Source organism: Neltuma alba, unplaced genomic scaffold (genome assembly GCF_004799145.2).
Source record: "Neltuma alba isolate B1F8T4 unplaced genomic scaffold, ASM479914v2 tig00010128_pilon, whole genome shotgun sequence".
Lineage (NCBI taxonomy): Eukaryota > Viridiplantae > Streptophyta > Magnoliopsida > Fabales > Fabaceae > Neltuma > Neltuma alba.
The window spans coordinates 634,543-657,458 of record NW_021635079.1 but is presented as its reverse complement, the minus strand read 5'-3'; the positions used below and the strand labels follow the sequence as shown (position 1 = coordinate 657,458).

At 33.7% G+C, this 22,916-nt stretch overlaps 3 protein-coding genes and 1 long non-coding RNA gene across 4 annotated transcripts; 3 read left to right on the top strand and 1 right to left on the bottom strand.

The window, feature by feature from the left end:
• Window positions 1–5,530: 5,530 nt before the first annotated feature.
• LOC114754290 (uncharacterized) lies at window positions 5,531–5,966 on the top strand. The gene is made up of 3 exons (XR_003741147.1): window positions 5,531–5,589; window positions 5,662–5,761; window positions 5,840–5,966. It is a non-coding gene; the product is annotated as an uncharacterized LOC114754290 (long non-coding RNA).
• An 824-nt stretch (window positions 5,967–6,790) lies between these two features.
• LOC114754300 (uncharacterized) lies at window positions 6,791–7,715 on the top strand. The gene is made up of 3 exons (XM_028943077.1): window positions 6,791–6,940; window positions 7,029–7,318; window positions 7,634–7,715. The coding sequence occupies exons 1-3, from the start codon at window positions 6,791–6,793 to the stop codon at window positions 7,689–7,691; spliced, it is 498 nt and encodes a 165-aa protein (XP_028798910.1). The 3' UTR covers window positions 7,692–7,715.
• An 8,243-nt stretch (window positions 7,716–15,958) lies between these two features.
• On the top strand, window positions 15,959–17,434 carry LOC114754321 (zinc finger protein ZAT4-like). Its single transcript, XM_028943098.1, has one exon. It carries the CDS (start codon window positions 15,959–15,961, stop codon window positions 17,432–17,434), a length of 1,476 nt encoding a protein of 491 aa, XP_028798931.1.
• A 4,745-nt stretch (window positions 17,435–22,179) lies between these two features.
• LOC114754299 (uncharacterized mitochondrial protein AtMg00860-like) lies at window positions 22,180–22,659 on the bottom strand. Its single transcript, XM_028943076.1, has one exon. The coding sequence runs from the start codon at window positions 22,657–22,659 to the stop codon at window positions 22,180–22,182; it is 480 nt and encodes a 159-aa protein (XP_028798909.1).
• Between the last annotated feature and the right edge of the window lie 257 nt (window positions 22,660–22,916).

Here is a 22,916-nt window from a genome sequence, read left to right as displayed (position 1 = left end):
TAAATAATAAGTGTAATTGTGCTCAATGCTCACCGTTTTGAATTCGCTCTTCGGCACCTGATGGAAAAACGCAAAATTGCCGCCAATGCTTTTTCAATAGCCGCTACTCCATTTTAACCCCTCTTTTTCCATAGCGCCACTCTTTGAGCCCTAGATGTCAACACTTTATCTTCACCGCCACTTCACCTTCTACTTCATCTTCACCGCATTAGTGACAAAATCTCTTCAATCATCTTCCTCTATTAGCAACATCGATCGACTTCCTCCTCCAACTTTCATCGCTAGCAACGCTGTCACCGGCCAATGTAATCACCGTCTGTGTTCTCCTCGGTCTGCTTCGACTTCTTTCTTCAACTCTTGCAGCCTCAAGGTGAGTTTTTCTTCTTTTTGTTTTTTGTTTTTGGTGAATAAAGATAAACTAAACAGAATACAAAACCAAAAGATTATGGTAAACCATGCAAACTTGTCTTGGAGTCTCGATGCCTAATAGATCCTTGTGCAATTGTTCTCCCAACTCTATTGGAGGTATTACCCAAGTTATTTTCCTTTCAGGTTAAAGGAAAGCTTGATGCGCCATCTTGTCAGCACACGCATTAGCTTCTTTGTATATTACTTTGAACCTGAGTTGCCATTCTCTTCCTATAAGCTCTCTTACTTCCTCCATTAAACCATTGTAATCCTCTAGCGGTTGCTCCTTCTGAATTTGATTCTTCTTAAAATCGGTTGCATGTTTATCTCTAAAAACAATATAAATTTTCAGTTTGACTTAAATAAATTTCGGTGCTTTGAATGTATTTCTGCTTTATCTGTGTCTACTTCTAAACTGTTAGCCTTGAACCTTCAATCAAAGATTGCAAGTAAATTAATTCATTTACTCTTATGATATATAACTAGAAAATACTATCCCGTGCTTTAATTAGTGTAATTAATAACACTAACTTATTGTAATTTATATTATCCCTAGAAACATCAACACAACACAAAGCACTTCATCTATAGATGATGATATTGAAATTGGCTTATACTTTAATCCTTAGAGTCAGATCTTATTAACGAGTTAATATAGTAGCATTGTTTCACTCAAAAAAATAATAGCATTGTGACAAGTTAATTAACCATTTGAACTATACAAAAATAGTTATTAAAAAACAAAAATATTTAGGATTACATTTTGACTCAATATAATTGCTATCTCTTTTCCAATCTCATATATCATTATATATATATATATATATATAAATTGGTGCAAGCTCTATTTTTTTTAACCTTATAATTTCAGATTTTTTTTCCAAAAATTTTATTTTAGAATAGCATTTTACTAAGCGATTGCACTTTAATGCAAAAGCTTAAGATTTATTTGCCAGTGTGCTTTTTGTATTTGCATAAAAAGTAAATTAATCTTGCACATAGGATAATATGCTATGTATAGAAGCTAGAAATAACCTTTCCTTATGGAAAACCTCTAAAAGCTTTTTTCTTACAAAATTATTAGTGGCTTAGTGCCATTCTCGAAAAGGATGGTCATGAAGGCGACAAAATAAAACCCAATGATCAAAGATCTTATACACAATTTCTGCCCGCAAAGGAAAATGAGAAGACTTTGAACAGTTAATATCTGACAGCCATCCCTATCTTGTTTTGCAGAGTACAGCAGCATGTGCCACAACTCTGAGAACTATGCGAACATTCTGGACTGAGCTTTTTTCTCTTGGTGAGTCTATCAGCAACCTGTAACCAATCTTAACATTAAACTGATATCATTAAGCTAACATTGTATCAAACAAACAATACATAAATAAACAGTGAAGGAAGTGAAAAAAATATAATAACTGAACTTTTTCCTTGCAGTTGGAAGCTCTTTCTTAATTCCTCCTCACGAACAGAGAAGGGTATGACGTCAAATTTACCAGAAATACCACAGACGTGGTTCATGTTGCAATATTTAAGTTAACTATCCAAGAGTAAGGGTCTACTGATTTGTTTTACCTCTATATCTGGTTACTTTGCTATATATGAAGAACTCAAACCACCACCACCTACCATCAAGATTTGCATTTTATTTTATTTCCTATATTTTGTTCCTTTTTGCAAACAACTATTTTTTGGTTTTATTTTCTCCCTGCAAGGAAATGAACATAGACATCCACTACATATTTGTGATCTTTGATCTTTTAAGATGATAAAGTTTCAACATATTGGTGACCAACCTGACAAATACTGTCATAACATAGCTCAAGGTGTATGGGTTCTTGTGTCTATTCAAAGTTTTCATTTTTAAATCACCCATTGAACTATATTTTTCCTAAATGATGTTTCTAAGTCTTTTTTGGAATGAATTAACGGTTAGCCTTGAACCTCCAATCAAAGATTGCAATTAAATTAATTCATTTACTCTTATGATATATAATACTAGAGATTGTCTATTAGGATTCATATAATGTTACGAAAGCATGTCTTAATAACAGAAATAAAGGTGGTTTGAATGAGTTTTAATATATGAGCCAGCAAAGTTAATGAAACTTGAACATTAAGACTATTATTCAGCATGTGTAATAATTAACATATATGTACACTTGAGAGTTATTGGGACCCTATCTAATTATGAGACTATAACATCAATAATGTGACTTCAAAATAGATACAAAATCAAAATTTTATTGCTAATGCTTGTCTTTTCCCTCTTTATGTGTATTTATAAATAGACAAGAACTTTAGTAATGCTAATGCAAGATGGAAGACCCATTGTTAGGGTTTTCAATCTGTTAGGGGTACCTTCATGAATGAATATAGGGTTAGTTGTTGCTAGAGCACATAATTTTACCAAAAAAAATTTACGCACTTAAATTATAAAGATTTGGGGGTGTTGAAAAGTTGCTACATTTTGATTTTATATTGCTAGAAACACTCATTTACTTAATGGAAGTCCCACAAAATCGAAAATGGATGTATAATAGAGTAGATCCGAGCACTAAATGGTATACGCAAGATTTCCAACGAGGTGTTGAGGAGTTTCTTACCTATGCTTTAAGGGCACCTTATTCTCAAACATCAGGGAAGCTTAGGTGTCCGTGTGTCAAATGTAAATGTAGGCCATATCTAACTGTTGATGAGGTGAAGACACACATCTATAAATTTGGATTCATGCCAAAGTATTATATATGGAATAGTCATGGTGAAGTAGAAATACAATATCATTCTCCTTTGTCTTCAATACCAAGTGCCATACATGCCTCACATGAGCCAATCAATAACCAACTAAATCAATATGAGACTCTAGTGATGGATGTAGCTGGGCCAAGTTTTAGGGATAATTATAATGAAGGTATTGAAGAGATGCCAAATCCGAATGCAAGAGCATTTTATGACATGTTACATGCTGCACAACAACCATTGTGGGAAGGCTGCGAAGAGTCTAAACTTTCAGCAACTTTGCAATTATTAAGCATTAAGGCAACAACTAACATGTCACAACAAGGATACAATTTAATTTCCCAACTCATGAGGAGGACACAGCCTAAAGATACTTGTATGCCTACAGACTTGTACCAAACAAAAAAGTTGGTGTCAAAGCTAGGTCTTGATTATAGAAAGATCGATTGTTGTGTGAATGGGTGTATGTTGTACTATAAAGCTGATGATAGTGCAACACAATGTAAGTTTTGTGGTGAGGAAAGATATTTCTCAAGAAGGTGTCATGGAAGGAAAAAGAAAGTTGCAAGGAAACAGTTGTGGTTCTTACCTTTGATTCCAGATTGCAGCGATTGTATGCCTTTGAGAAAACAGCAAAGGAAATGACATGGCACTATACGAATCGTAGAGGCACCAATGTCCTTTCTCACCCCTCTGACAGCCAAGCATGGAAAGTTTTTAATAGTACATATCTTGACTTTGCTCATGATCCACGAAATGTGAGGCTTGGGTTATGTGCTGATGGATTTACACTGTTTGGGCAATCAGGGAGACAATATTCTTGTTAGCCTGTAATCATTACCCCATATAATATGTCACCCGAGCTGTGTATGACACAATAATATATGTTTTTGACTTTAATTATCCTTGGTCCTAATAATCCCAAAGGAAAAATATATGTGTATTTACAACCATTGATAGATGAATTAAAATTGTTATGTGATGACGGTGTGCTAACGTATGATGCCTCATTGAGAAAAAACTTTCACATGCGTGCTGCATTATTATGGACAATTAATGACTTTCCTGCATATGGCATGTTGTCTGGTTGGATGACAATGGGGAGATTATCATGTCCTATATGTATGGAGAACTTAAAAGCATTCCAATTAAAGTATGGGAGGAAAACATCTTTCTTTAATTGTCATCGTCAATTCCTTCCTATTGATCATCGATTAAGGAGAAACAAAAACTCATTTTACAAGAATAGAGTTGATAAATCAATGCCTCCTTCTCTATTAAGTGGAGAGGAAGTTTGGCATAGAGTACAAAATTTGCCAAAAGTCACCGAATATGGAACAACTATACCAACTGAAGGCTATAATGACATTCATCATCAGACCAAACAAAGCATATTTTGGGAATTACCATATTGGAAAAGCAATATCATTCGACATAATCTTGATATTATGTACATTGAAAAGAATGTTTTTAAGAATTTGTTTCACACTGTCATGGACACAAAAGGAAAAACAAAAGATAATACAAAAGCTCGAATGGACTTGCAAGAATATTGTCGACAAAAGGAAAATGAACTTGTTGATAGAGGAGGAAAAATGATGAAACCAATTGCAAAATATACTTTGAATTTAGAACAAAGGCAAGCGATTGTTCAATAGATAAAGAAGTTGAAGCTCCCCGATGGGTATGCATCTAATCTAGCTCGATGTGTTGATATGAAGGAAGCAAAATTATATGGAATGAAGAGTCATGATTGTCATATGTTCATGGAACGCTTGGTTCCCATTGCCTTTACTACTTTGCCAGATGATGTATTTAATCCTATAGCGGAGCTTAGTCAATTCTTTAAACAACTTTGTTCTACCACTTTGATGGTAGATCAACTTGAGATATTAGAGTAAAATATTATTGTAACATTATGTAAATTGGAGAAGGTCTTTCCTCCTGGTTTTTTTGACTCAATGGAGCATTTGCCTGTCCACCTTGCTTATGAAGCTAAGGTTGGTGGACCGGTTCAGTATCAATGGATGTATCCATTTGAAAGGTAATGAAATTTCTTTTTGTTGGTTTCTTTGTATGTAATAAATACAATAGTCAATGTTAGCTTTTACAACATATCCATTTTTGTAGATTCCTTTATACCTTGAAACAAAAGGTCAAGAACAAAGCTCGAGTTGAAGCGTCTATATATGAAGCTTATATAGTTGGGGAGACCGTTATGTTTTGCTCACACTACTTTGAGCCGAGCATGCCACCAAGAATAACAAGACCTCTACGAAATGATGATGGTGGAGAATCAAATTTTCCAGTAATTTCCATATTTAACTATTTGGGAAGACCTTCTGGGGAATGTAAAGCTCGTTTCTTGAATTATGAGAAAGTAGAAGCTGCCAAAAGATATGTTTTAATGAATTGTGATGAGGTGCAACCTTATATGATGTAAGTGATCTTTGGTTGTGATCAAACCTTATGTCAAATATATGCATTGCAGACACATTATTTGTCATGTAGGTTATTTGTACAAACATTGAAGGAAGATAATTGTCAAATCACAGAAAATGAGATTGAATCCCAGATCAATGAACGATTTCCCTCATGGTTTAAAAATCATGTAAGTATGATTGCTTTCAATTTGGTATCATCAAACAGGCATTATCTACTATAATACTCATTGATCCTTGTTACGTAGGTTCAAAATCATAACAACAACATTGTGGATCCATTTTTACATGACATTGCTTGGGGCCCGAAGAGAAAAGTTAGAACTTGGCCTATGTACTTTATTAATGGGTATAAGTTTCATACACATTCATGGGCCCTTCAAAAATCAACGATAAATAGTGGTGTATGCATTAAAGGCGCTGACTGTGCGCAATCAGAACATGACTTTTATGGTATTGTACAGGAGATTATAGAGATTGAATATATAGGGCTTCCTGTAAAGAAATTAGTATTATTCAATTGTGAGTGGTTTGATCTGACACCAAATCGTGGTACAAGGGTTTATGAACAATATGGGATTGTTGAAGTTCATGGATTGTGAAGGTACAACAAGTATGATCCATTCATTATTGCTCAACAAGCAATGCAAGTATACTACACCTCTTATCCTTGTTGTCGTTAGAAGGCAAATTGGTTAGCTGCTATTAAGGTGAAGGCTCGTAACATCATTGATGCTCCTACATGTGCAATAAACTTAGAGGCATTTCAAGCAGATGGATTAGAAGTCATACTGCCAGTAATTATTGATGATGCTGAATTGAATAACCAAATAAATTTTGAAATTTTCTATGAAGAGGTGGATATGCCAACTAAGAACATGGTTTATGAAGGAGATGAATACGAAGATGAAGTTGAGGAAGATGAAGACGATGAATATGAAGATGAAGTCGAGGAAGACACAGATGATGGTGAAGAAGATTTCTATATAGAAGTTGATGATGATGATGACAATGATGACGATGATGACATCAACAACAATGATGAAGATGGATGAATTATGGTTAACATATTATAATCTACTACTATTTAGTGTTCAATTTGACTTTGATTGCATTGATTTTTCAGTTTTGATCTTGATTCATTTTGTATGAGTATTTATTGCCTATTACTTACTTAATATTGAAATTTGAATTTGCAGATGTCAAATCTAAGTGCAAAGCATAAAATCCAATTGAGTATTGCCACACCTCCGCAATTGCCTCAGCAACTTGAAAAATCAATTCCTCATGTAGCTATGACCTCCGCTCCTAATGTGGCAGAACCATCCACTAGACCTTCATTGCCTCTAGTATCTAGTTTTAATTTTGTTCAATTCTGTGATGATTTATTTATTATTTATTACTAACTCAACTCAATCTTCAAATTTGCATATATAGATGTCAAGTGGTGAAGCGCAGTGTAGAGTCCCATGTGGAACTACAGCATCTGCACAATTGCCTCACCAACCTGAAAATTCTTCTCTTCCTCAACCATCTATGCATACATCATCTCCAGTCATGTCTGAACCAATTAGGAGACCCTTGATATCACCTGCATCATCTCCTTCAATCCCATCTCTTGGAATAGAAGCCTCACAAAACCCAACTCAAGGCTCTCCTGCTAGTTCCAACCCATGGGGTATTGATCCCTCAGATAATCGGATGTGGGTATATCCTGAGAATAAAACGTAAGTAATCAACTTCCCATTACTTTATCTGATATTTCTATTGAGCTGCTTAAAGCCATTCTAATATGTGAATTGTTTTTAAAAAAATTATGATTAGGTTTAATCCTGCCGTTATTCCTGTGCGAAATATTCTTCCTATCATTCAAGGAAAATTTGAACACCCATGCTGTACTTGGAAGGCGACACCCCCTCAAATTAGGGACTTGTGGTTTAGGGAATAGGAAGTATATAAGTTCATTATATTTTTATTATGTCTTTAGTTTCTCTCTCATTCTATTATAGAACATGATTTTGTTTTTCTTCTTATTTCTACAGAAACAATTTAAATGGTTGCCACAACATGAAGTTGCTATTAGGAGAAATTGGAACTTAAAGTGCGCAGAAATCGTAAGACATACAATGCATAATGTTTGAAAGGATCTGATTCTGAAACAAATGAGGCCTAATTGGATTCCACCTAATGTGATGGATGATTTAGAGGAAATATGGACATCAGAAAATTATAAGTCCAAGTGTAACACAGCTAATGTCAATCAGGCCTCTTCCACAGGAGGCACTCAACACAAAGGGGGCAGCATTCCTAATATTGAACATAGAAGGAGGCTAGTGAGAATTATATTTATTTTTAGCTGTTATCTTTAATTATTTAATGCATGACATGATCATTTTTTATAAATAACTAGTTAATGCATGATATAATTCTTTTTTTTATAAATGACTACAGGCTTTGCAGTTGGGAAGAAATCCTACTCAATATGAATTGTTCACAAAGACGCACTTTGATGTCAAAACTAACCAATTTGTGGATATTAGGTCAGCTGAAGTTTTTGTAAGTATATATTTTTCTAGAATCTTTTTCTTTAGAGCTGTGCTGACGGCCTGAGGCCTGACTAGTTGTAGTGTGGGTCTTTACTTCTTTACTTGTGGTTACTAGTTTGCATCAACTATATATTTAGTAGGGTTAAATAATCTAATTCAAATATGATTACATTCTATATCGATCAAAATCTTCACGCTTTTGCTTCTGATTAATTAATGCCATAGTTCATACCAAAAGTTTTGAAAGGCATACTTTCAATGGTGATTTCCATTGTCATCGATGAAAATGAGACTTTAATTTGTTTTGTTCCGATCCATTAATTGACATTATTTCATAAAATCAAATAAAATATTAACATTAAAATTTGAATGTTCTTAGAGTTAGATTTGAATGGGGAGAATGGAAGAAAAATGTTAGCTTTATAATCTAAATAAAATATTAACATTAAAATTTCACTTTCCTTCTCAATCTAAGCATACCTCTGAATTTCTCTTTTTATGCCTCTTTCATGTCATTTGCTAGTTGAGAATAATACTTCTGGACCTTTTTTAAGAGATCTAAACTACATAAAAACTATCTTTGCCCTGCTTTTCAGGTGCTGTATGCTCAAAACAACGACATCCTGTATATTTTAATAATATAAATAACTTTTGTATTTATTTCAGAAATGGAATTCTTGAGAAGTGTTTGTTATCACGTTTATCCCATATAGATGCGGACAAAAATTGCTGTTGAATTCTTGTAGAACTTTTCATCTAAAAAAGAGGGAAAGAAAAAAGAATGCATATCTTAGGGCCATTTCATTGTCATCTCATATGATAAGGGACATGTTGCTTTTTACTGCCTCTCTTACGTTAAGAACCCGTAGTCTTCTTTTTTTTGTTTTGTTTGTTTGGTTTGGTTTGGTTTGGTTTTTTTTTTAAATAAATTTTTTGTTTTAATTGTAAACTCATTCACATACGGTGGAGGGTTTGGTTAGCCTCATTTTTTTAGCATCGATAGCTCTCTGTTTTGTCCTTTTTTTGGGGAAAGTGTCTAGCTGTATACCCCCTTGTTTCTCAGGTAAGTTTTTCCCCCTAATTGAATTAAAATAGGAATAATAATTTCTTTCTGCTGGCTCAATGGAAGGATGGGAATTTAGCCGTCTTTAGTTCCTAGCCTTTGAAAATGCCTTGCTGGTGGTATGATAATAATGGTAATAGTAATAGAAATATATAGATCTTCTAATTGTGCATGCTTCTCGTATTGATAAGTTTTATATTTGGAAGTTATTTTATGGTATTTTAAGGCTTTGAGGTTGCATCATTAGATTTTGGTCTCTACCAGTAGCTATTTTAAGGCTTGTTCACTCTGGATTGTTGTTTTTTCAGATTCGTTGAGAATTGCCTATTTGTGTGCTTGTCAATGCTTTTATATTTTGAATTTTTTACTTTCTTTTTTCATAGGAACATTACATGAGGATCAAGGCATCCAGGAGTTTCAGTGTTGGTTCTCCAAGTGTGGAGGAATCAAATTAGCTAGATGGTGAAGAAATGAGGATTTGGTTGCAGGCTGCAGGTGGTAAGAACAAGAAGGGTCGAATCTATGGCTTAGGATGTGATGCCCAGCATAATGACTGCACACAACATTCTTCTCATATGTCTCCTCCTTCCATCAACACAGAAGGCCAACCTGATCTTCAGAATATTGTCTCAGAGCTTAAACAAGAAAATGAAGATCTTAGACAATTGAATGTCACCATCTTGTCTAGGTTGGAAGCACTTGAGTGAAAATTCTCAACTGGGTCGACTATCAACTCCAGCACTCAAAGTGAAGCAAGTCCACATAATGATAATTAGTAGTTTGTTTAATATTAGACTTGTTATAAATATTGCTTTTTAATTTGGGACTTGACATTTTTAGGTTTTTTGCTTGTTATGACAATTGCTATTTTAATTTGGTTTGAATATTAGCTACATTATAATTATAAGTTTAATTTGTTTCTTACACGAAATGCAGCTTGAAACAAAAAATTAAAAAAAACTTAAAAATAAAAAATTTTCCACGGATTTGTGACGGAACTTCCGTCTCTAAATATATATAATCAGAAAAAAAAACATGGAACATTAGTGACGGATTTTCTAGGGAATTCCGTCACTAATTTGTGACGGACAGTTCCATCACAAATTCGTCGTTAACATGTGACCGAATATTTCGTCAAAAAAACTCACAATTCCGTCATAAATTTGTGACTGAATTTCCATCACAAATGTGTGCACTTTTTTGATGGAAATTCCGTCACAATTCTGTCATAAATTTGTGACGGAAAGGCCATCACAAGTCTGTAACAATTTTGTGACGGAAATTCCGTCACAATTTAGTGATAGGCAACTCCCTCACAAATCCGTCACAAAATTCGTGATGGATTTCTGTCACAAGTCCGTCGCCAAATTAGCGACGGATTCTTTATTTCTGTCACAAATCAATTAGTGACGGCCTTTTTAGTGATAGAATGTATTCCGTCGCAACTTTTTTTTTTTTGACGGATTAGCGACGGAATTTCCGTCACTAAACTGTTTAGTGACGGAAATTCCGTCGCTAATTTCCATCGCTAATCTCCTGTTTTTTTGTGGTGTCTGAAAATTTAATCAGCTTTTTTAATTTCATTTCTGCCTCTGTTAATGAAATCTTATATTATTATATTAATTATCCTACTGACCATGTCTCTCTCCATAAATAAAGCCATTTTAAAAAATATATATTTATATATTTATTGTTTTTAATTAATTTCAATTAATTTTCTAAGTTACATAATTTGACTGTTTCTAAATTTATATATAACATTCAAGGAGTCTTTTTTCCTTTCAGTCTTTCACTTGATTTTGCCACTGAGTTAACAGCTCATCTATCGAACACTCATTCATGTTCATTCATCTCTCTCTCTCTCTCTCTCGCTATATATATATATATATATATATATATATATTTATATATATATATTAGTTTAGTGTCATAATCGATTTCATGAATCGGGTTGAATTCAAATGAGTTGAATAGTTTGTAGTTCACTACTGTCTTGAGCCTTGTGAAGGCAGGTTAGGAAGAAAGTGTCCATCCACACACACGAGCACACAACAAGCACACTTTTTTGTGCTGAAGAAGAGCAGTGATGTTTACTTAATCAGGGTAATAAATGCTTTAAATCAAAGCAAGAAAAGAGAATAAACATTGATTGATTGATTGATTAGAGACTAACCTACTGATCAATGATCCATCAACATAATATAATGTCTTTGCTTAATTAAGAGTTTATCACTCCCTCAGGACGACTCTAGTGCTAAGACCTCATGTGACTCACACTGCTCCAAAACTTCGTCCTTTTAGAAGATTGCTTTGTTATCTTAAATATAAAAATTAATTAAGAGATTTTTTTGCTATTATTATTAAAAACAATCATATTCGAGATACTATCAGGAACTTATAAAATTTTAATAAATGTTGTCTATTTTCTATTTTATCAATACGTACATATGCATATATAAAGCAATTCATCAAATTAAAGGGGGAAAAAACTAGATTGTCTTTTGCTGCAAGCACAACCTATCAAGAAAAACAAAACAAAAATCCCATTTCTTTTCATAATATTGTTCGCTTGTTCTATTAGGTTCAAAAGAAAAATTGCATTCTTTTAACCTTTTTTGTCCTTTATTTCCTTTTTTTTAATTAGCTAAAAGATGTTTAATAATTTTTTTATCTAGCTTGAGTTAATATTACTCTATATTGACTTTTTGAAAAATATTATCATTCTTCATGCTTTTTTCAACCCGATGGTTTTTGTCACATTTCATATTTTTCAGCAAAATTTTGAGTAGTTTGATTGTTCTAGTTGAATTGTATGATATAGAAAGAGAACGAAGTTAAATTGATTAGAGTCATTAAAATTACAAGATTGGTAGAGAATAGTGAGAGAAAGAGAGGATAAAATGAGAATTATGTTATTTTATTAAAATTACTTATGAAATAAAATATTTTATCTCTCATCTCTCTTTCAAAAAAAACCATATTTCTAGAAGGGAGGTAGGATTTGGGGGGAAAAGAAAGAGAGAGGAGCTCATCTCCTCTTTAAAAAATATTTCAGCCTGCTCTCCTCCCTCTCTTAAAAATTGTCTCAGCCAAACAAGGGGAAGGATGTTTTAGGAAACCGACAAAAAAGTAATATGAATTAAATTATTAATTTAATCAATTTATTTAATTTTTATAAATTAATAATCTAACTTTTATGTTGCCTTCTTATTATTGGGCCAATTTTAATTCGACTCTTTCAATGTAATTCTTCTGGTTTTATAATTGGATCACCAAAATATCTGGCCACATTCAGACATGCAATGAATAATATATAGCACTTCTGTTGTCATGCATTATGCCTTTATTGTAAAGTAATAATAATTAGGTAGGTTTAATTGATATATTATATATACAACTAAAAAGAATGAATCACCTTATCAAAAGAACAACGCATCACCCAATTTACGGTTATTAAATGATGCAAATTAATATAAATTATATATTTTATATTGATAGTGATAATCAAGTATACGAAATTAATGTATATGAGTATTGTACTTAATAAACAAAACTCTGAGGTCCTCATATTTTATGAAGTTTAACATAATTTACACTAATGAATGGTGTAATTTCTTATACTTTTATCAATACATATCGATGTGTCATGGAACTTTAAGGAAGATATAAACGCATAAATAATAATGAAAATAGAAGGAACTATTTATTATTAATCGGTAATATATACATATATATTGCCATTTGTCCTTTAAAAAAGGGTGAAAGTAACAATATATAGTTTTATATATATATATATATATATATTAATTAGTGAATACAGTTACAACAATAATTAAGAATTTTCCAAAATAGTGTTACATATTCCATTTTACCATTGTGAATCTCATGTCACCTATTTCTAGCTCTTAGGAACATTGAATATTGTATATAAAAAGTAATAATGTGTGTGAAATAGAAATAATTATTAAGTTATATATATAATTTTTGTTCGATTGAAAAATAATGTTATTAATAATTTGCTTTGCTTGCTCTAGAGTAAATATGTCCCCCCCCCCCCAAAAAAAAGGGGGATTGGGTACATTCGGAGACAATGGTGTAACTCTGTTTTTTTTCCTTTGGCCAGTGAAAGGTACTAAAATTTTCAAAAAATAACTGTATTTCCTTAATATTTGAATATTCATAATTTGATTACAGTAAGTAGAAGGAGTTGAAATTTCAAGATTCATAAGGTCTTCTAGTCTTTTTCTTTTTTAAGAACAAACGAAAGTAAACGAGAATTGAGCAAAGCTCTGGATCCTTGTGTGTGTGTGTGTGTGTGGTTCCGAAAAAATTAGATAATTTAGGACTTAACTTTGTTATTTTAGATTTTTATTTTTTTAAAAAAATAAAACCGTCCTATTATAATGCAGGCATAGCAAAGATAGGATGTACGGACTCCCTGAAAAATTGGATCCAACTAAAATATGAACTTGGATAATATTTCTTTCTTTTCTTAACTACCTTAATCAAATTATAAAGGATTAAATTCATAAAAAGAATTTCTATTTTTGTTCATTTCTGATTTCCTTCACTTGCCTAGCTTGGCAGAAAATAAAGAGAATAAGCTTTTTGAAAAACTAAAAATTTAGTTAAATGAATGTGTCATAAAGAAAATTTAGCCAAAACTAGCATCTGAATTTTATTTTTAGTTAAACAAAAGTAGCATCTAATTGTTGAAATGGAAAATGCATAGACCAGGAATTATAAGAACCTCATTTTCTAATTCAATTCTCATGCGGATCCTATTCTTTGGGGATAATTGTATATTTCTCCATAGTCAATTTGAAGATAAATATAGCTTGTTCTTTGACTCTATTTTCTTAAAACATATGCTACAATTAAGGTGTTATCTATTATTTGAATATGTAACTAATTCTTTTGACTTATTCTTGATCCGTACTTGAAGATTATTAATTCTAACTTAAAAACAAAATATATGTACATTCAGAGAATTAAAAAAAAAAAACTAAATTTCACTCTCTGGAAAGTTATAAAAGTATAACTAAATTTTGAAACTACAAAGCAAACCTAATAAAAATATTAAATTCCAAAATTAACTGTAACCTTTTATTTTTGTCTCTAACCGTTTGTTTGTATAGCTATAAAGATTGTTGAAGAATGAAAGATATCGTTTTATATTAATTCAGTTGGAATTAATCCTTGTTTTGTTATGATAACTAGTTCTTGGATATATATTTTGTATTATATATTGTCAAGCGCAGTATCTAATACTATTTACTAGTCAAAATATGACTGGATTTTGAAGACTCAAGATATATTATACAATATTGTTATGTGTTTAAATAAATATAATATTTAAGGTTAAACCAACCGACAGACAAGAAGAAGCAGAAGAGGGTTTACTTGGCTTGGAATTGAAGCGATATGGATAATAGATATGTCAGTTAGAACCACTCGCTCTGTCACACAGCCAAAAATTAAAATGTTTTCTCTATATTAAGAAATTGCATCTGACGACCCAATTTTAACAAAAATTATGTAATGAGTCTTAAGATAATAATTTTTTTAGACAAAACAAATGTTCAAATTTTTAAGGATTTATTTTCATGTTCAATGGAAGTTACTGCTTGGGGGGGGGGGAATAGCTTATAATTTTAACTAACTTTTGTTAGGATCGAGTTTTCTTTTTCAAAAAATTTACAATTCTCAACCTTATTACAAGTTTTGGGATTTATTCATGTAACTATTTTTTTAATCAAATTTAGGTCCTTTGATATAAATTCCCCGTTTTCTCTAATTCCTACTTTGTTTGACTTGTTTAACTGGTCTGTTTTGGTTTTATTTATAAAATATATCCATTTGTCCCCAATAGAAGACTTTTAGAAAATTTAATGAAACATTCATAACTCATTTCAAAAATTTTCATTGTCTTTTTCACCCTTATCTTAAATAATATCTTTTATGTCCTTATATATAATTTTAGAAAGTTATGATTTAATGAAAATAGTTAACAAGGTTTTCATAGAAAGAATTGAAAGGAATAGTTTGAAAACTATAATTAGAAAAAAAAAATGGACATATGGAATGATGCTTTTATAAATGCAAAATTCAATTTTTTTTCCCAACAAAAAGCAAAATACAATTTATGTTCTTCAATCAGTGTGAGAAAAAAATGATTAGAAACCTACAATACTACATCTTTTGATTTTCACGTATGGGAATAAATAAGATTTCCATTTTTACATGGGCAGCAATAAATTCCAACTTAATTTTTGTTCATCCCGGGCACTTAGAAGTAATTTGCTCTTTCAGGACTAATCATCAAAAGGCAAACAGCGACGGTAAAACATAAAACCATGTTTAAAAGCTTTGACTAACAGTGCGTGGCAGAAAAAGTCTGTCACCTGCCCATCGTCCTTCCACTTGTCACAAGTCACCACACTCTTTTACAGTCAAATAACTCTCACATTCTTATCAATCCCTCTCTTTCTCTCTCTTTCTCGTCCACATATTGATCTTCCACCATTCTTCTTTAACTAAAAACCGGGACTCTTAAGAACCAACAATTTTCACTACAATATGAACCAAATAACCCCACCTTTCCTTCTTCTTCTATATATTTTTCCCTTCTTAATTAACCCACCTTCCTCTCTCTTTCCTTCCTCCTGCTCCCTTTAATTTTACTTTCTTTTCTTTTCTTTTCGTTTCTTTAGTTTAATTCCTTTTCCCCCCCTCTCTCTTCAATTCTCTGTTTGTATATGGCTTTGACCGTAGATCAGCATCAATCATCAAACTTGAAGCATTTCTGTAAGATCTGCAAGAAAGGTTTTGGGTGTGGGAGAGCGCTCGGTGGACACATGAGAGCGCATGGCATCGGAGACGAGAGCTGGAACCTCGACGACGATGAGGATGCGGCGAGTGACTGGGAAGAAAAGCACAGCGGTGGCGGTGGCGGTGGCGGCAATGTGCCGCCGAGCACGAAGCGTATGTATGCTCTGAGAACAAACCCTAACAGATTAAAGAGTTGTAGGGCGTGTGAGAATTGCGGTATTGGAAAGTGTACTTCCGACCACTTAGAGTCGCAGGTTTCTTCCAGGATGTCCGATGACGGTGATGATGATGCTGATGGCGAGAGAGGTTGCGGATGGTCTAAACGGAAGAGATCATTCAGAGCCAAAGTTGGTACGTTGAATTCTCATTGTCCTTCAAGTGAAGATGAAGACCTGGCGGCCTGTCTCATGATGTTATCCAACGCCCCTGTTGATCCTCCCGCCGTCACGGCGGCCACCGCCGAGCCGGAGGAATCTAGTGCGTCGGCAAGCAGAGATGAGGAGAGAAGAAACCCATTAAACTTCATCACCCCACTATCTTATTGTGTTCCTGCCGTGGATCACAAAGCCAAAAGTGTGGTTCCAAAAGGCTTGTTCGAATGCAAAGCATGCAAGAAAATCTTCAATTCTCATCAAGCGTTAGGTGGCCATCGGGCCAGCCACAAAAAAGTTAAAGGCTGTTTCGCTTCAAGACTCGATCAATTCGAAGATAAAGACGACGATATCATAACTCATGAAGAGTTTCTTCCCACAAAATCAAACTCAATGGCTCAACATGATCATCCTTCCAACCTAATGGCGTCTTCGTCCAAAAGAAAATCCAAAGTTCATGAATGCTCTATATGTCACCGGACTTTCTCGTCAGGACAAGCCCTAGGAGGACACAAAAGGTGTCACTGGATCACACCAAACGCACCAGACTCGTCCACATTGGCTAGATTTCAACAGTTTCAAGACCATATGGAGCGAATGAATCAAATTCCCAAGTTTGATAACTCGGAGCCACTCGATCTAAAGCTTGACCTGAACCTTCCGGCTCCTCCGGCCGACGATCTGGCACGGCGGGACTTGGGGATGGAAATTTTCTTACAGCCATGGTTAGGAGGAACGACAAAGGAGAAGGATAAAAATACTGATGACAATAACAATAATAATACTAACAGTCAATGTCACAGCCCCAGCAACCGGGAATTACATCACCATGAAACTGAAAACGACAACGAAGAAGACAAAAATAATAACAATAACAGTGCTGTTTCGATCGAAAATGTTGAAGATGAAGCTGACAGTAAGCTGAAGTTAGCGAAACTAAGTGAGCTAAGGGACATGAACATAGGAGGGAGTTCTTCCCCATGGTTGCAGGTGGGGATTGGTTCAACCACTGGTGTGGGAGCGGAACAATAATCATCAAATTTTACACAGGGCAAAACAAAAATACAACAGTGAAGATCAATCTTAATATTCAATAATTGATTTGGATTTTAATTTTGTTTTTACTTTTTTACTTTTTGTTGTGAACTGTGAAACTGTAATTATGTCAAACGTTACCATAATCATACAGTTTTGATCATATAATTTATACATTCCCCCCTTTTTGTTGATACATTATTCTTGTGTTTGAAACCTTTTAAAAGATATTGTGACGCTCGGGACAAAAGATATAGTTATGTATAGCGGTTGTTGTATTTCTCGGTGTTCTTTTTTGGTTCCTATAAATTACATGTTTGAGGTTCAAAGACAAAGCAAAACCATTTTATATATGAAAAAAATGTATGATTAAACGAAATAAAACCAAAATATTTTTATTATGTTATTGCATATATCTAGTTCATTGGATGAAATTGATCCGTTTAGGAAACTTCTGATGCAATGAGATAACTATGATTGTGTGCATACATAAGAGATCTAGATTGCTTGAAATTAAGAATCCGGGAAAAAAAAAAAAATCCCAAAGTGACAATATCCGGGCCCGACCCTATAAATATGATGTACGGTAAGGTTGTCATCATAGGATAAGAAATTGGAGCTTCACTGTGAAAATTACTCCCTCCGTTCCTTATTATAAGAGACAAATAACCGAAGTACGTTGATCAAAAAAACAGTTAAAATTAGTTAAGAACAATTAATGTGTAAAAAGTATAATTTTTTTTCAAAAATGCCCTCATTAATAAGAAGAGAGAGCATGAGAAAGAATAATTAAATTATTAAAAGAAAGAGAAGTGGGAAGGAGAGAGAGTGTGAGTTGAAGATAATAAATATGGGTAAAATAGTAAATCAACACAAAAAAGTAGAGACAACTTGTAAGTGTCTCTTATATATAGGAACATGCCATAAGTATCAAATGTCTCTTATAATAAGGAATGGAGGGAGTAGGAGATAATTTGCTAATGATAATGACTAATACATTTTTACGTTAATGGCCATATGTATTGTGAAGTTTGCTGTATTGGGCTTATGTCATTCATTCTTTATGTTGATTTTCACAGACTCTACTCCGGGCTTAAAGAAGTTACAGTGGATCCCTATAATTAGAATCAAGAGATACAAAAAAAAAAAAAATTGGACGAGTTATTGAACCAGTTGACGAAGGGGTTTAAGGGTTAATGATTCAACTTAGATCAACCTGAGGTTAGATTGGTCATGATTAAAATAATATATATTTTAAATATATACTTGTTATTTTAGATGATGATAATAATAAAGATCTAAAGACAAATATAAAAAATAATGAAATTTAAACGATGCATAAAGAGTCTAAAAACATTTAGAAAAAAATATATGAAAAGATACATTTTTATTTATATTAATTATTTTTTGATAAAAATTAGTAAATATATACGTTTTATTATTACTTTTTCGTGAAAGCCTCAACTTATAATTATATGGACAAAAAACAATAATAATAAAAATAATAAGAGAGATATTTTTTTATAAGTAACCACAAAATAGAAAATAACTAGAAAGCTCTCTTGTGGGCTGCATGGGGTGTGAATTATGAATAATTTTGTCATAATTTTACAATGCACATGAAATCTGATCATAGATATTTTTTTTCATGAAATTAGTAAAAATAATTTCTTTAAAGATAAAAAGGGACAAACAAGAGTAACCTGAAAGTACCAACAAAATTACCCAAAAAAAACAATAAAAATGTTTTTTAACCTTATAAAGTAATCCATTGAAGATAAAACTTTGATAAATTCTGAAAATATCAGCATGGGTTTTAGTAGCTAATTAGAAGGTCATGAACCCTTTATTAAGGCATTACCAACCTAATCAGTTGTGCTATTTGCTTACTCTGTGAAACATCCTTCCTTTTGCCCCTCAGAGTATGTGCTTGGAAGCATTACGGTTCAAGTGATTCATGAAACAAGCTCATGGATTGAAAATTTACAATTAGTTCTCGGGTTACTATTCACTGTTTAAATTTCAGATTATAGGTCCAACTTCAAAAATCATAACTAATTCTATAAAAATCATATTGAGATGATCCAAAATTCTACTCGAAGCTCTTTCAATTCTCTAGAGGAGAAAATATAAAACTAGACTTATCTCAAGCCAATTCATACAGTTTAATCTATGAAAATCACTATCTCAAACCAATTTGAAACTTTATCGGTTACTATTCACTAGTAACGTACTATAATTTTTTCAGACCTCAAAAATTCATTTCTCTCCATGATAATTCATCTTTTAATATGAGAGCATGATCTGGAAATTTTAAGAATTTTTTGCCACCTCTAGGTATTTATTTTGAATTTTCTCCGATTAGGCCTTTATCGGTGTCACTGCGGGAAAATAAATTCCCTAAAAATAATTCCTGAGCTCCCAAGGCCTAAAACTAATTTTATAAATTTAAATAAATATTTATATGAATTATCCATCTTTCTTCCAAATTTATTGAGGCCTCCAACTACTTAAAATAATTATTTTCCTATGATTTTTCAATATTTTCCTGAAAAACCTCCGTTTAGGGGAAATTCTGTAATAATTTGCTTTCACCGTAAATTCACCTTTCGGGCCTCAATCAAGTTTTCAAAACTTCCAATTTATAGTTTTTCCATTTTTCAGGGATTTTCTAGAATTTTTCTCAAATTTTCCCGTTTTGCCTTTCCTATACCGATCATTACGAAAATGCCAGCCTGGACCTTATCAGGGTTTCACATTAAAAGTTGTTTCATCTCCTTGTCTAGTTCCTACATTGACCCTTATCCCAATTTTTGATCCCTTATAGCCAGGTGAAGATTTTTGGGATGTGACAATTCCTCCCCCTTTTAAATAAATTTCGTCCTCGAAATTTAAAAGCATACCTTAATTAAACAATTCTGGGTATCTGACCTTCATGTCGTCCTCCTTTTTCCATGTAGCTTCTTCTCGAGTTAGATCCCTCCAGATGACTTTAACCATAAGAATAGTCTCATTCCGTAGCTGCTTAATCTTTCAATCTATCACTTTCACTGGTTTCATCTCAAAGGTAAGGTTATCTTACAGCTTTATGTCTTCATATTTCAAAATATGTAAGGGATCCGATTGATATTTCTTCAACTGAGAAACATGGAAGACGTCATGAATCTGGCTCAAATTAGGGGGTAGGGCCAATCTGTAGGCTACCGGGCCAACTCTTAATAAGATTTGGAAGGGTCCGATAAACTTCAGTGTCAATTTACGGGCCTTGATCGATCTTCCTACACCCGTAGTTGGAGAAACTTTCAGAAAAACATGATCTCCAACTTTGAACTCTAGAGGCCTTCTCTGTACATCAGCATAACTCTTCTGTCTACTTTGCACCGTAAGCAACCTCTATCGGATCATCTTTATCTGCTGTGAGGTTTGCTCTACCAAGTCGGGACCAAATACCTTCTTTTCTCCCAATTCAATCCAACATAACAGGGATCTACATTTCCTCCCCTACAAAGCTTCATAAGGAGCCATTTGGATATTGGAATGGTAACTGTTATTATAGGCGAACTTCGCCAGTGGCAAGTACTCATCCTAGTTTCCTTTGAAATCTAGGACACTAGCTCTTAACATATCCTCTAGTGTTTGTATCATATGTTCTGTTTGTCCATCAGTTTGAGGATGGTAAGTAGTACTGAAACTTAGCTTAGTGTCCCCGGCTTTCTGTAATGCTCTCCAAAATCTAGAGAGAAATCTCGGGTCCCTATCAGAGACAATCGTCTCAGGTACTTCGTGCAACCTCACAATTTCCTAGATCTATATCCGTGCCAACTTTTTCAGATGGTATTCCTTCTTGATGGCTAAGAAATGAGCTGACTTCGTTAGGTGATCTACAATCACCCATATTGCGTCGTAACCTGATGATATACAAGGTAGTCCTATTACAAAATCCATGGAAATGCTTTCCCATTTCCATTCTGGAATACTAAATGGTTGCAGGGATCTTGACTGCTTTTGGTGCTCTGTCTTTACTTTTAGACAAGTGAGGCACTTTGACACATAGTCCGTCACATCTTTCTTCGTACTAGGCCACTAGAACGATGCTTTAAGATCTCGATACATCTTGGTCATGCTTGGATGTATGGTATACTGACTCTTGTGTGCCTTCTCCAAGATTTGCTTTTTAACTTCTGAATTCAGGGGAATGTAAGTCCTTTCTTTGTATTTTAGGATCCCTTCTTGAGTTATCTCAAAGTCCCTCGTCTCATTTCTCAGTACTTTGGCTTTCAAGATGTCGACCAGTTGGTCTCTTTGTTGGGCCTTCTTGATCTGTTCAATGATTTGTGCTTCTGCTTTTGCAATACCGATCTAGCTTGCCATCAGTCGTATCTGGCCAGTGGGATCCCATATCGGATACTCTCGATTAGGTCTTGTTCCTTTATCATCAATGATGTCACTTGCACCATTTTCTGGCTTAATGCATCTGCTACTACATTGGCTTTCCTTGGATGGTATTTAATTTGATAATCATAATCTTTGAGCAATTCCATCCATCTCCTCTGTCTCATGTTGAGTTCTTTCTGGTCTTGCAGGTACTTGAGGCTCTTATGGTCACAGTACAATTCGATGGTTGGCCCATATAAATAATGCCTCCAGATCTTTAAGGCATAGACAATCACTGCCAGCTCAAGATCATAGGTAGGATAGTTCTCTTCATGAGTCTTTAACTGTTGTGAGGCATAAGCAACCGCTCAACCTTGTTGCATCAGCACACATCCTAATCCCTGCTTACTCGCATCTGTATACACCACATATGGTAACATAGGATCGGGAATTATTAGTACAGGAGTCGAGGTCAACTTTTGCTTTAACTCCTGGAAGCTAGCCTCACACTTAGCATCCCAATTGAACAGTTGATTCTTTTGAATGAGCCTAGTTAGTAGTAGGGCAAGTCGTGAAAAATTGCGTATAAACCTCCTATAGTACCCGGCCAGTCCCAGAAAACTTCTCACCTCAGTTATCGTCTTGGGCCGTTCCCAATTCAATATGGCCTCTACCTTGCTTGGGTCTATTGCTACTCCATCTCGGGTAATTACGTGGCCCAAGAATTTTACCTCACTTAGCCAGAATTCACATTTGCTTAACTTAGCATACAATTGCTTTTCCCACAACATGCCTAGTACAATTTGTAGATGCCGTTCATGTTCCTCTTGTGATTTAGAATACACCATGATGTCATCGATGAATACCACTACAAACTAATTGAAATATGACTAGAAGATCCTATTCATGTAGTCTATGAATATAGCAGGTGCATTCGTCAAACCAAATGGCATCACTAGGAATTCATAATGCCCATATCTCATTCGGAAGGCAGTCTTTGGGATATCTTCTACCTTAATCCTCAACTGATGGTATCCCGATCTCAAGTCAATCTTTGAGAATACAATGGCTCCTGCCAACTGATCTAGCAAATCATCAATTTGTG

Coding starts and splice junctions, on each gene's coding strand:
- LOC114754300 (XM_028943077.1), top strand. CDS start 6,791: ATGTCAAATCTAAGTGCAAAGCATAAAATCCAATTGAGTATTGCCACA. Junction 6,941..7,028: donor CTAGACCTTCATTGCCTCTA/GTATCTAGTTTT, acceptor TTGCATATATAG/ATGTCAAGTGGTGAAGCGCA. Junction 7,319..7,633: donor GTATATCCTGAGAATAAAAC/GTAAGTAATCAA, acceptor TTATTTCTACAG/AAACAATTTAAATGGTTGCC.
- LOC114754321 (XM_028943098.1), top strand. CDS start 15,959: ATGGCTTTGACCGTAGATCAGCATCAATCATCAAACTTGAAGCATTTC.
- LOC114754299 (XM_028943076.1), bottom strand. CDS start 22,659: ATGGTGTATTCTAAATCACAAGAGGAACATGAACGGCATCTACAAATT.